Source organism: Onychomys torridus, chromosome 11, assembly GCF_903995425.1.
Source record: "Onychomys torridus chromosome 11, mOncTor1.1, whole genome shotgun sequence".
Taxonomy (NCBI): domain Eukaryota; kingdom Metazoa; phylum Chordata; class Mammalia; order Rodentia; family Cricetidae; genus Onychomys; species Onychomys torridus.
Window position 1 is genome coordinate 37,701,307 of NC_050453.1, and position 15,010 is coordinate 37,716,316.

The 15,010-nt window shown below is 40.5% G+C and overlaps 1 protein-coding gene across 2 annotated transcripts in view; it reads left to right on the forward strand.

The window, feature by feature from the left end:
• Positions 1-15,010, forward strand: part of Ralgps2 (Ral GEF with PH domain and SH3 binding motif 2) — a 137,706-nt gene that overhangs the window by 17,229 nt on the left and 105,467 nt on the right. For both annotated transcript variants that reach the window (XM_036202023.1, XM_036202024.1), the window contains exon 2: positions 12,896-13,033. In XM_036202023.1, coding sequence (XP_036057916.1) covers positions 12,977-13,033 — 57 coding nt within the window. In that variant the 5' untranslated portion in view covers positions 12,896-12,976. The remainder of the gene's footprint in view (positions 1-12,895; positions 13,034-15,010) is intronic.

The following is a 15,010-nucleotide window of genomic DNA, read 5'->3' on the forward strand; positions in this document are numbered from 1 at the left end:
TTTAGCATTAGAGAATGTGGTGTTTGGGCTAGTTAGATGCTGATGGAGTAGATCCCTGGCTTTCACAAATTAAGACTGTGGTTTTCACTGGTCTGTGAAGGACCGGGAGAGTTTGTAATATATGATAATTTGTAATGAGTAGAGATTTGATACTAGTCTCCTACCCAGTAGGCACATTCCTATGTGATTTATTAATATGTATGCTGTGTAATGACCTTTGTTACCAGCTGTTAGAGCTAATTCATAGTGACTGAAAAGAAATCTAGAAATATCTGTCATTTTAGACTTCTTAGAATCATTAACTGTTTGTAGTCCTAAAAAGAAAATTAATTATGTCTTTATGTTTTGGGCCATAGTAGTATTTTCAGATGTGGAGGTCTTTCAAGATATTTTGGGACAGATCCCTCATAGTGTCAAGGATTTATTGTACCTAATGTTATCACAAAGGTTTCCTTTTGTTGAAATGTCTGAATTCAGTACCTGACAATGTTCTCAGCCCTTTTAGCTCTGTATTTTATTTAATTTTCAAAGTCAAATTCGCAAGAGCCTTCTCATTTGGCAGTCCATTTATGAGCACCTGTCCTCTACTTGGGTACAGGATAAAGTCTGGCCTTTATCTCACAGTGACAAGCCTCACCCTTTACCCCTATTTCTCCACACTCAGTTCCTGATACTTGCACTTTCTTTCTTGAATTTCCTCTGCTATCCTCAAACTATTGCAGTCTTCTAATAGGAAAGGTTTTGCCTCTCTTGGCCTTTGTTTACACCATTGACTGCATTGTTTGTTCTTGCAATGAACTGCCATTAAAAGCTAGTTAGGTGTCTCCCGCCACTCCTTCGTTTTCACAGCAGCTGAACATTTGAGAAAGGATTGGTAAGACAAGATGTTTGGCAATGCAGAATGCGCCAGAGATTAGCAAACAGGTGCACAGTTAAAAATCTGCCTGTCAGTAACCAGTTACAGGTTGGTTCCTGTGACTCCCATGACCTCTTACTGGACCAATGCTCTCTTATCTGAAACTGCCAAGTGGAGTGGAGAATGGGGGCTAGCAAATGTACTTTTTCCTCATTCTTTACTCTCTCTTCCTTTCATTCTAACGTGTTTGAAAGCTACTGTACTTTCTTATCACTTTACAGCAAGTTTCTGTAGCCATGATTCTCCAGGGGAGCGAGGTGTGTGTGTGTGTGGGGAGGATTGAGGGGTATGCCTTGGAGTGAGGGGGTATCAAAATGAGGAAAGATCTGGGATTTGAAATGCATCCAAAGATGAGATCTTTAAAATGCCTCCACCTTTTCAGTAATATCCTTATGATATTCTTTCTTTAAGCTTAAGGCAAAAATACATGTAGCTTAATCATTACTGAACAAGTGGCCTCTATCACCATCTGTTGGTAAGAATTGGGATTTTTATTAGGCACATAGCTTGCTTAGATAACTGAATTTTGCAAGTTAAAGAGCGTTGTAATTCAGGAGAATTGAATTTCCCTTCATAATTGGTATTTTCAAATAGTTTCAAGCTAGCAGTGAAGTGGTAAGAATAGCATACCAAGATTCAATATATATAATGTATGAACATGTATGAAGATATCCCTTGATAATTATGCACGTATATATTTAATATATGATTTCGTAGGATAGGAAAAGCCATTTTATACATATGTACACAATATGTATATATGTGCACACATTAACCAGGAAGTTGGCTCTGTAGTCACAGAGACTAAGAATCCCAAGATACTGTTCGCGTTTGGCAAGCGGGGGACTTAGGAGAGTGGTAGTAATTCAGCTTTCCTCCCACGCCGTTCTGCTCTCTCCTCACTCCACAATGGCACACTTTTGCCAGAGAGTTAGCTCTATCTCTGATTCAGCTGGGTTGTTTTCGTGCTTCAATTGCTAATAGTATATAAGTATGTTTTAAAAAGTTGCAAGTACATAGTGTTGTGAGTCAAATGGACTTTTAAGAGCCAATCTTTAGTAGAATGTAGAAACTCCCAGCAAAGTGACATAAAACTAAATGTTTAGAGCACATTTAGTCAACCTGTATGCATATTTTGGGATAGAAGAGTTCTTTTTTTAAATTATTTTCTTCTTTTGAGATTTTAATTTCATTATTTTTCCTTCCTTGCCCCCTCCAGGCCCTTCCATTATCCCTTCTTACCCTTTCATATTCATGACCTCTTTTTCATTAATAGTTGTTACACATATGTGTACGTATATATTTCTAAATACACAAGTGCAACCTACTCAGTCTGTATATATTTTTAAAAAGTTTGTTTTACTTTTTTTTGTTTGATTTTTGTTGTTTGTTGTTTTTGGTTTTTTGAGACAGGATTTCTCTGTGTCCTGGAACTAGCTCTGTAGGCCAGGCTGACTTTGTCTCCTGAGTGCTGGGATTAAAGACATGTACCACCACCGCTCCGGTTTGTTTTACTATTTTAAATTACATGTGGGTATGGGGTAGGTGTTTGTGGAAGCCAGAGGTGTCAAGTCCCCTAGAGCAGTGGTTCTCAACATGTGGGTTGCAACTTCTTTGACAAAGTGCTGTCTCCAAAAACATTTACATTACAATTCACAACAATAGCGAAGTTACAGTTAGGAAGTAGCAATGAAATAGTTTTATGATTGGACCTGTGTTAAAGAGTCACAGCATTAGGAGAGTTGAGAACCACTGCCCTAGAGTTGGTTAGAGGTGGTTGTGAGTGCTCCTCTGGGTGCTGGCAACTTCTGGAAGACCAGCAGTAAGTGCTCATAACTGCTCATTCATTTCTTCAGCCCTGTCATTGATATGTATATTAGAATTACATAGCGTGTTATCTCCTGAATTTTCTACACTTAACCTCAAAATACTCTTTTTTGTAGTTCTGTATCCCCCTTAAGAGTTAAACATTTGAAAACCCCTTCCTCTACAAGTTAAATGGCACCTCCTGTGTACAGGCAGCTCAAGCTGGTTAGGAACACAGCATCTCCTTTCTTGTATGTTCTCAGAGCTGTGAGCCGGCATGCTGGACTGATGTGTTCCCGCCCCCTTGCCTTTAACACATGCGCTCTCCTTCAGTGAAGGCGGTAAATGGCTGCAGGGTAAATGAAATATTTTGCTGCTGTCTTTACCACCTGATTCCTTCTACTTGAAGATGCTGACTTAGTATGTTTTGAAAACCTTCTTTCTCACACTTCTTAAATGTGTGCCTTAAGCATTTAGAAATGATAGAAAGTATAAATTGATGTTTTAGCTTAAACAGCAGTTTAGTGAGTGAGTAAAGCTTCCTGGGAAACGATTTATTTAGATGTGTGATGCTCTGGACATGTAGCAGAGCTGCTTCCCATTACCAGTGTTTCCCCTTTTCCATCTTGGTGGTGTGTGAAATTGCTAACCCTGTCATTAAGGTTGGCTTCAAGCTTTGGGAGTTTTTCCAGAACTCGCTTTTCTCAGTTTCAGGGTGTGTTCATGTCCATGTGAACTACTGCTGTTGTTTGAAATCCTTGCTACTCTCAGGTTTAAAATTAAGTATAGCTTTTATTTTTACATTTTATGCTAAGGATAAGTGACCTTTTAGTTCTGAACTGAGGATACATTATATATATTTAAATAAGCTGTTAAAGTTTGTTTAATTTATCCTTAGAAAATTTGATATACTTCAAAACAGGAAAGTTTTAAAGTTATTCAACTGGGAAGTTATTTAACCAGTGTAGACTGCATAAATATTCCAAAATTTGAAAACCGGATATTTGAACTGTTTCTAATCCTCAAGCATCAGGGCTGAGGGAGGTTCAGCCAGCACTTAGAAGTCCGTTGTCAACGGTAGAGGTTAACACCCTAAGGGGTCACCATTAAAGCCATTGTTTTAGAATTGCAGATAGGTGTACTACATACTGAAGACTTAGTGTTTTCATTAAATATGGAAATTCATATCAATGTGAATATTTATTATAACACACTTGTCTAGACCTGTAGTTGAGGTTCCACATCCCATGCTTTACACTGTATCATTTTATTTGACCCTTAAGTAAGGAGGGCAATGGGAATTGTTCATGGATTCATGTGACATTGCATTTTTTTTTTCCTTTTTGATATCTATTAGAGACTGTTTTCTGTGTGACCAAGACTTTTGCGCTAGGTTGGGTGATAATGGATGAAGAGGACTGAAGTGAAAAGCCTGGAATGTGAGCATGCTAGGTGTATAGAAAAAGCATCTAAATGAGGGCCTGCATGTCATTTCAGGTGCTCTGCTGGTTTGGTAGGAGGTATGCCCAGTGTGTCAGGTAGTTTAAAGACGGGGACTGGTACTTAAGATCGTTTCCATATGGACGCTGTCAATGATCTCCAGTACCTGTCCCTTCTCGGCTGCGCTTCTCTGCTTGCCTGTTGAGACTTGGAGCCCTGTGTGAGCTCAGCAGTGTCTCCAAGTCAGCAGGCCTGTGTGCGGAGGTGCGTCTTCTCTTCACAACGCCCCTCCTTTTAAATTTGTGTGTGTGTTTGTATCATCTAGTACTTCATCATGGCTGTGCTTTTCTTCTTACTCCTGCACACGGACGTCTATAGAAACCACCTGATTCTTGAAGCAGGATCACATACATCCCTCGATCTCTCATGGTTTTCTCCTTTCATTCCTAGCCGTATTTTAGGTTTCACCAGAGTAGGAACACCTTTGAGGTTTGTTCTTTTCTTCAGACTGTCCATCTCCAGAGTGTAAATTTGGACAAGCTGTCCCCTTTAAAACGGTGTTGGGTAACCAATTATGTGCTCTGCCCTGGAGAAGACAGTTTCTCCCAGCTCTCTTCAGTGGCCTCGAGTAGTTCCCAGTGTAGGATGGACCCTCATGGTTCTCCATCCCCTTTGACTTTGGCGTCTGTTGTGGGTGTGGCTTCCTACATTCCTGGAGACAGTCTACAGCAGCTCTCTGACCTGTCTGGCTCGTACAGTCTTCCTGCCCCCTCTTCCACAAGTTCTCCAGCCTTGGGTGCTGTGGTTGTGTTGTAGTGATCCGTTGGCACTGGGCTCCACAGCTCCGCATTTTGAGTGGTTGTTGTTTTCTGAGATGGTCACCATCTGTGGCAAAGAGAAGTTTCCTTGATGCAGGGTGAGGACTAAGCCTCTCTGTAGGTATAAGGACAAATTGGTTAGCCCTGGAAACATACATGCAAGTTACATTATATAGATTGAACAGGTTGTATTTGTGTATTTAGGACTAAGTATGTATAGATATATACATTGTATGCAGCCACAGTAATGAAAAAAAGAGGCCATCAGTCTGAGTTAGCAAGGAGAGGCATGTGAGGGGGCTTGGGGAGAGGAAAGGAGGTGTAATTATCGCACAGTAAAATAAATGATTAGAAACAAGACTACCTCTCAAGTTGATTGACTATAGTAAGGACATGATACTTAGTGCATGGCTTCCTGGTAGAAAGCACCACATAAATGTTAGCCTCATTTTTGTGTGTTACACTGTTGTATCCAGTGTATATGACATGTGATCTGACTTTGTATGAAAAGAGTTGCTTATTCCTTCTTTATAAAAGCAGAATGTTGCTTACGAAAGGCTTGCACCAGGAGTTGATTGTGAATTTCTAAAACACTTTGGCAAAGCTCCGAAAAATAGTCATCTTAACAGTCATGGTAATGATAGTTATCTCCACTCTGGAGCTTTCTCCTGGTTTATAAACTTAAATGGGGACGAGGACAGGCTTTTCTACTTTGGAAATTAATAGTTATCCCTATTTTCTTACTATATGGACTATGTTGTGGTCCATGGATTTTTTGAAAACGTTTTTGCCCTCTCCCCCCAGCTGATGACCAAACCCAGGGCCTTGTGCTTGCCAGGCGAGAGATCTTCCACTGAGCTAAGTCCCCAGCTCTTGTTCTCCCCCTTAAAAAAGTATTTGTTTTTTAACTGTGTTTTTGTATTTTTAGTTGTGTGTGGTGGCAGGGACGGTATGTGTGTGTGAGTACAGATGTCTGGAAGCTGGAAGAGGGAGTGTGGGATCTGCTGAGGCTGTAGTTAGAGGTGGTTGGGAACTGTTCATGGTGGATGCTGGGAACCAGTTTGTCCTGCCAGAGCTGTGTGCACTCCTCACTGCTGAGCCAGCTCTTCAGATGCTCACTCTCCCTCCTTGTGATTGAGAAGCTAACTGGAGAGTTCTAAATGGATGGTGGTTTTCTCTTAGCACGTTGAAGACCTTACTTTCGTGTTGGTGCTGTTGAGAAATCGTCAGGGTTGTGTTGTTTTTCCTATATGAGTAATTTACCTCTACTTGACTCATTTTTGAAAGAATTACTTGCCCGTTTAAAGTGATCCATGAGAAATGTGGTTCTTTTTGTGTGTCCTGAGTAAGAAGAGGCACAGCTCTGAAGTCCTGGAGACTCTCCAGCCCTTATCTTTCCTCATGTCTCCTTTTGAACTGCTCTTAGGCCTGTCCGGTGCGCTGGTTTGCACTTCTTACATGCTCTTCACACTCCCCGTCAGTGTGACACTTTGCTCTTTAGTTACCTCGTGAATTCCCTCTTAGTAGAGTTGATAGGGTGCTTCTGTAATGAATTTAATTTTGTTTTAAAAGTCTTGTTTCTCTCCATGCTTTTCTTTCCATTTCTTCCCCTACTGATTTCAGTCCCTTCTGTGACGGGTCTGGTAGTTTTCCGTGAGAGGTAATCCTAGTTGCTGTTGTTTCTTTTAACTTACAGTAGATTGTACGCTTATACCTCTGACAGTGTTTGTGTATTGCGTTGTCGGTAGGGCTTTGTTTGCTTGACTGTCACATTACCTGTTCCTTGTTCAGATTTTGTTTCCACCATCTTGTCTTGGGTTGAAGGATTGTGACTGGTGTGGATTTTATTTTTTGTTTAAGGCAGGGTCTCACTACATAGTCTTGACTGGCCTGGAGTCCTCTATGTAGACCCGGTGTCTACAAAGTCATGGAGATCTGCCTGGCCATGTGAACATATTTTAATGTGGACTTCTTAGGTTGAGGATCTTGTGCCATGTTGGTAATATAAATTCAGATTCTGTGTCTCTGTGGTATTACCTGGAATAAGGATTGCAGAGGTAGGTATTGTCTTCTAGCCCCAATCCCAGGCCAGCAGAGGTAAGTTTACTCATCTTCCTATGCCAAGACGCATTTTCCCAGAGCATCGCCCACCGTTGGGCCAGGCTTTGACCGCTCTGACTCGACTTCAAATGGAGATGGGTGGGGTGGGGTTGGAAGGAGACAGTGATTACCTACTCTGTTCTCCAGTGGCCCTGTCTTTCCTCCTCTACTGGGATTAGAATTCAGGCTCTTATTGTAAGTTTCTCATGGAGTTTTTAAGCTATTTTTGTCAACTCTGTTGCTGAAATGGCCATCAACTGTGCTCCTTAAATGACCTATCATCTTGTGGTGTAATATTTGATCACCCATTTTTATTAAGTAGATAATTGAGGTGAAATATACTATATGTACATGAATGCAAAGATGAAAAATAATGTTTTTTTTTTTAATTTTTTCTTAAAAAAATGTTGATCTTTAACATCAAAAAACTTAAAATTATCATTAAGGTCTGGGTGGTGGTGCCACACACCTTTAATCCCAGCACCCAGGAGGCAGAGGCAGGCAGATCTCTGTGAGTTCGAGGCCAGCCTGGTCTCCAAAACGAGTTCCAGGAAAGGCGCAAGCTACACAGAGTAACCTTATCTCTAGAAACAAAACAAAATTGTCATTAAGGAATGATAATATAAACAGTGTGAAAAGCCACTTTGTGGGAGATATTGGGCAGGAAACTTTAGACCTAGATCATTTTCAGAACCATTCTTTTGAAATTTCTATCATAGTAAGTTGAGCGTTTTGTGAACTGTAAATAGCAAAAATAATCACTTAGTACTGGACCAGAAATGGTTTTAAGAGGCAACTGCTTTTTTAAACTTTTGTCATAAACAGTTCAATATTAATTGCACTCAGCATTTTTAATGACTAATCATAAAAACAAAGTATTGGAATCTGGAACTAATCTTACTTTCTTACATTAAAAAAAGTCAAGTCACATGGTAGGAGCAGACTTGCTTTAAGTACCTGTGCACAGAGACTGCTCACACCTTTGGGATTCCCACGAGTAGCTGGAAGTGTATCTTTAAATGTTATTTAACGTAAACGTTGAGGGAAAACTAGCTGTCTGTCATAACATACGTACTAAAGAGTCTAAGAATGTCACCTTAAGGATTTGATTTCTCTTATTGAGAAATCACTGCTGCTGTCACATTTGTTTTTTATGTTTTTGTGTGTGTGTGTGTGTGTGTGTGCGCACACACACGTGCGCAAGCACATGTATACACCGCAGAGTGTGTGAAGGTTGGAGGACAATTTAGGAGTTTGTTTCTCTCCTTCTACCTTTGCGTGGGTTCCTGGGATGGAACTTAAATTACTAGGCTTGTGTGGCGATTGCCTTTCCATCTAATCAGCCTCATTAAAAATTTTTTTTACTTATAATGATCCATTTGAATGTTTAAAATGTAGAGTTTTTTTTTACTGAAGCAAATACAGTATTTTTTAAGTTATGAGACATCATTTTACATAAATTCCATTAAAAGCTGAAGCCAGTTTGCTCAACTCCAGATGGCCTAAGGAGTATTTGAGTCAAACTGGGAATCACAGGACTTGCAGACTTTCATGAAGATAATGCAAATGTGCTGCCACAAAGCAGTCATAATTATGGGAGAGATCATCCTATAAAAAGAACGACCCATATTTTTGTGATTCACAGATATACACATTTTAGTTGGTCAGTGAATAGTATGCACATGAATAGGGGGTGAGGCCCATAGTTAATGGTGTTGAAGAATAAAAACCAACAGCATGCCTCAGGCAATGGTGGTGCATGCCTTTAACCCCAGCACTTGGGAGGCAGAGGCAGGCAGATCTCTGAGTTCAAGGCCAGGCTGACCTACAGAGCAAGGTCCAGGACACCCAGGGCTACACAGAGAAACCCTGTCTCAAAAAAAGGAAAGAAATTTAAAAAAACAACAGTATAATCCAAAAGTCTTCTGTATAAACTTCATACTAGAATCAAATGTATAAACTGCAGTCAGAATAGCGATGGAAAAGGTAACGGAAGCCTTGTTAGATTGGAGTCTGGAGGCTTGTCTAATCAGAGTGTCAAAGCTTGACTTGGAGTAGGTGATTCAAGAAGTAACCCCACAGTGGCTGTCTAGCAAACTCAGCAATGACATCTTTGCTAGTTCTGTTCCCTAATGAAGTATCACAGTACAGCATTCAACACAGAAGAGTGTTTATGTAGCTTGGGTGCTAAAGGAAATAGAGTTTAGTTATATGCAAAGGCTTCACAGTTACTTGTGGTTCTTAGAGTTATCGATGATATTTGGGTGTCCAAATAGTTCCAAAGAAACCACACCAATGAATTGCATATCATGCCTAGTTTCCTTGTTACAGGAAATTGAGTTACACCAGTAGTATCTGTTCTGTAAAACAGTTAAGATGTCTGTAGGACTCAGCACATGTCATCTTAGGAAAGAACATGCAGCTACTCACTGAGATCAGTTTGGAACGAATTTTTCCATCAACTTTAGTCCTTATTTGTTTATTAAAGGAAAAAGACAAAAAAAAAAAAAAAAAACTTGGTGTGGTTTTGCAAGTACCCTTGAAAAGATGGGCAGTTAGGAGGCTAAATGCTTGACTGTCTGCAAATCAGTGATACAATTTGTGAACTCAAGCAAGGATCTTAAGTCTGCACATTTTAGGGTTTCCTGGTTGGAGCTTATATTGCTGGTTGGAAAGAGCCCGGCAGGCAGCCAGAATAAATGCCTTCAGAACTAGAAAAGGAGTAAGTTGAAATTAGTAAACTTAACTAAGAAGATAGGTATTGTGATATTTGTAGTCATGAATGAGTGTGCCACTTTATATCCTTAGTAAAATGAAATAAACTAATATATATATATTTGTCTCATTTGTCTTGATATGCATACCAAAAGAATAAGTCATGCTTCTTTTAGTTCCCACATAATGGATTTTAATATAACTTGTTTTCATGAAATATTTTAATAACAAAAATTGGCAAAGCCAGGCAGGAGGCAGGAGGCTTACTATGGGTTTGAGGCCAGCCTAGGAAGTTCTAGACCATTCTGGATTATGAAAAGAATGAGAGAGAGAGAGAGAGAGAGAGATTGAGAGAGATTGAGAGAGATTGAGAGCAGGCAAAGAAAACCTGATTCAAATGTATTAATGTTTACCCCTAGTTTGTATTACCTTTATTTAGTAAAGAGTAAAATTTATATATTTAACTTGCCAAATAGGTCAGTTTGACAATTGGATAATTAAGTCAAATTTTTTTCTTAACACTAGGGGGCTCTCCAGACTTACAAATTCTTATTACCTGCCACACACAGGCTAGGAAATGACTTGAAAACATTTTGTTACAAAATGTGCGATACTGACAGAAAATTAGAGGCCAGCTTAGGCTCTGTAGTCAGTTTTAGACCAGTCTGGTTTGCAGAGTAAGATTCTGATTCAACACTCCCTCCCTCCCTCCCCCTCCCTCCCCTCCCTCCCTCCCTCCCTCCCTCCCTCCCTCCCTCCCTCTCTCTCTCTCTCTCTCTCTCTCTCTCTCTCTCTCTCTCTGAGTAAAACTGAGGTCAAGAAAACCTGATTCAAATATATCCTTATATATAATCTGGGTTTTAAATTTTATTTATTTATTAGGATTGGATCTCACTATGTAGCCCAGGCTGGCCTAGAACTTACTGTATAGCCCAGGCTGGTCTTGGGCTGTGATCTCTTACTTTGGCCTCACAGGGTTGGCGTTTACAGGTATATATCACTATGTCCAGCACAAGCTGATTTTTAGTACAGCAGGGCAAATATCAGCCTTGCCTTAGCAGTGTATCGTAAGGATAATGGAGCCCGTGCAGTGAGATAGTGTGAGCTAGAAGGAATTTCCGTGCTCTTGATTTTCATACTGATTTTTTAAATGCTTTCTAAATCCAGTTAATTCAAATATATTTAAATAATTGTAGTATGATGATCTGTCCCTAGAAGGTGCTAAGGCTAATCTGAAGCAATGAAAATAACTTAACATGTGCTTGAAAGCGGTTGTCATTAGTTGTAATTTTGAAGCATTTGAAACCCCAGAGGCATGTTTTGGTCCATCTAAGAAGCAGATTCTTACCCCTGCATTTTAGGATTTTTATGGTGCTCACCACATAGACGCTGATAGCCAGCAATGTATTTAAAGTTTCTATCTTTATTTCTTTATTTAGAAAACTGCTACATTTAAACTTTATATTCATTAAGTAGATAGTGGAAAAATTTGCATCCTCATTGCATTGTTGTAGGAGCATATTTACCATATGTAAATGCATATCAACTCAGTTTTCTCCACCACAGCTCAGTGAGTAGACACTTACTGTTGCCTGTTTTATGTATGAGGAAACTACAGAAAAGTTGGTATGTTGCATTCAGTTGTAGCCTATAAACTCATGATTTGCTGGGGAGGTGGCGGGGAGTCTTGTACTGGGAACTGAACCCAGGTCCTTCCACATGCATGTTCTACCACTGAGCTGTATTCCGCCTACCTGCCAGCCTCACTTCTCCCTCTAGTGGTGTCTGGTCTGCCCTTGGGCTGGTGGTCATCCTGCTTAGACCCTGCCTAGCTGAGAGTGCAGGCTTGTGTCCCCAGGTCCAGAGGAGCCTGCACTTGTTAGAAAAAGGGATAGGATTGGTGGATTATTGCAGACTCGTTTGTATGGTAAATAGTGTAGATCACCACACACATACACACAGACAAATGATAGTTCTCAGAAGAACAGATACTGCATGCTTTTCTCAGATTATGAAGAATCTATATTTAAATACAAATACACATATATCTATTTACAACAGGAAAGTAGAATGGGAACTATTAAGTGAGAATAAGATGTATCTAAAGAGAAGGGAGGAGAAAGGAAGAGAAGGTAATGGAGAAAAAGACAAATCCTTGTGTGTGTGTGTGTGTTGTTGTTGTTTTGTTTTTGAGCTGAGAATCGAACCCAGGGCCTTGCCCTTACTAGGCGAGCGCTTTACCACTGAGCTAAATCCCCAACCCTAGAATACCTACCTTACAGCTTCTTCCATGAAAGAAGATGCTTAAGTTTGGAAAGGGACTTAAAGTCTGGTTACCCCTGTCAATTTATGGAAAAGAAGAGATTATGGTGTATTGTTTGGGAAAACAGTAAAATCTCAAGTGAATATTCTGACTTCAGCTGAGTGGGAAAGAAAAATGGTGTCAATACCAAGACTATTTGGCTGGAGTTTTAGATGTCTTGAGTCATGTCCTCCTTCCTCCTTGCCTGCTGGTGTCCCGAGGCTGTGCTTTGTGTTGTATGGCAATATAATGGCACTGTCGTCACTGCAAGAGCAGACTTTCCATTCCCCTGTTTTCAGTGGGATAACAGAGGCCTATGGATACTCACAGCCCTTAGAGCCCTACCCAGATGAGCGCAGCATGTCCGTGGTTTTGTGACATGTCCTCCACTGTTTTTATTCTGAAGTGTTTGTGCTATCTTAGGAGAGCAGTAATGGCAAGCTTCTTCAGTATTGTTAATCTAGAGGTGGCATCCGAACCTTGAAAATGTCACAGAGTTGGGGGATGTGTTACTTTGCCACGTTTCAAATACTTGTTATTTAGTTAAAACTAAAAATACTATGCAGTTCAGTTCTTTTCCCTCACAGAATTCACTTAATGAAGTAGCACTTTTATTTCACTGTAGTGGTAGTGACTATTGACACACTTGGTATTTCTGACCTTTGAACTCAGTGGCTTCGTGAAAACAAGGCACTTCGCAGACTGACAGCTTCCCCCAGCGCGGCCGTGGCATGGCTGCTTGTGTGAACTTAGAGGAAGACACACATTTTGATTTTTTTTCTTTTTTTTCCCTAACAGGAATAATGTATTTGTGGCCTTGGACATGAAGTAGTCAGACTTGTTGCTGTTGCTATAGGACCAGGGACTGATGAGGGAAGCATGGACCTAATGAACGGGCAGGCAAGCAGTGTTAATATCGCAGCGACCGTTTCTGAGGTAAGACCTAACAGCCTCATTGTAAAGCCTCTTGTCTGACTTTCTAAAGTTGCAAACATTGAGGTTGGGTACATTGTAAAATCAGTGTGAGCAGAGGACTAGCCAGCTTCTGCAGCTTGTCTTTCAGTCCCTCTTTCTTAGTCATTGAACAGAATAATAGATTTTATTGTTATTACTTGTTTGTACCTCACTCAGTTTGTCCTTCGCTCCTCTCCTGCTTGCTGGTCTCTTTCTCCCTTACAAGTAGTCCCCTCGGCTTTGATCTCTCCCTCTCTCTCTCTCTCTCTCTCTCTCTCTCTCTCTCTCTCTCACACACACACACACACACACACACACACACACACACACAGACACACACATCCTAGGTTCTATATATGAGAAAGGATTTGTCTTTCTCCTCATTACTTTCTCTTCCTTTCTCCTCCCTTCTCTTTAGATACATCTTATTCTCACTTAATAGTTCCCATTCTACTTTCCTGTTGTAAATAGATATATGTGTATTTGTATTTAAATATAGAGTCTTCATAATCTGAGAAAAGCATGCAGTATCTGTTCTTCTGAGAACTATTATTTGTCTGTGCATATGTGTGTGGTGTATGCACATGAGTGTACAGGTTCATGTGTTCTGTCTGCCTGTGTATGGTGTATGCACGTGAGTGCACACGTTATGTGCCTGAGCATGCTCATATGGAGACTGGAACACGGCATGAGGTATCTTAGCCTGCCACCCTTTGTCTTGCTGCCGTGAGACAGTGCTGGGCTTGCAGGCATGTTTGGCCCTGCCTGGCTTTTATATGCTCCTTGGGCAGTCTACTCAGGGCCTCATGCCTGAAAAGCAAGCTCTCTTCCCTTTTGAGCCATTTCTAAGGGTGTGTGTGTGTGTGTGTGTGTGTGTGTGTGTGTGTGTGTGTGTGTGTTTTGAAACAGGGTCTTCCTGTATAGACCAGGCTTGCTCAAACTCACTGTGTAGACCAGGCTGGAACTCACAGAGATCTGCCAGTTTATACCTCCCAAGTGCTGGGATTAAAGTACATGAGTCACCATGCTCGACTTTTAAAAAACAAACAAAAGGGGCTGGAGAGATGGCTCAGCGGTTGAGAGCACTGGCTGCTCTTCCAGAGGTCCTGAGTTCAATTCCCAGCACCCACATGGCAGCTCACAACTGTCTGTAATTCCACTTCCAGGGGATCCAACATCCTCACACAGATGTACCTATGCAAATAAATACATCATTTTAAAAAAAAAAGTAAGTTTTGTCATTAACATGTTAATTGCATCATACAAGTACTTTATCTACTTAAGATACTTTAAAAATAATAAATAATGATTACTGAGAACTCTTGGGATTCATATTGAAACTGTTTTGGGATATTCTTCTATGACATGACCCTTTAGGGTACTTTCTAGATCATGACTTTAAACCTCTTGGTAGTCCAGCTCAGTATAGGACAGGCTTGCTTTGCTGATAGAGCTTAGAGTTGAAATGGCTGTTAAGACTGAACTAGGAAGTCAGTTCTTGCTTTCATGTGTTGCAACTTTATTTTTCCTCACCAATTTTTTGCTATGTTTACAAATATTGAATACTTTCCTTAATAATTTTAGCATTTCCTACTTTTTGGGGGGGGTTTCTTACTGTGGTACAAGAGAATACTGTTTGATTCTTTAATCCTCTGGCCTAAGTGATCTGTAACACTCTTTACCCCTTTCCTGGCATCTGTGAATATGGACAGTCTCATAGCTTCCTGTTCAAAGATACAGATGTTTTTGCTGCTGTTGTTTGGTTTACTTGAGTTGCTCTGGGCACCACACCCTTTGGTCACAAGAGTCAGAGTCGGCCAGCCAGCCCAGAATTACTATCTTCTGTGATGTGACCATGGAAGTCGTATCCTTTTCCTTCATAGTCTCTTTGCTGAGGGGCTGAAAATTGCTCAAGAATGTTTTTATTTTAAAATGCCAGGTCTCATGGAGCCCAGGCTG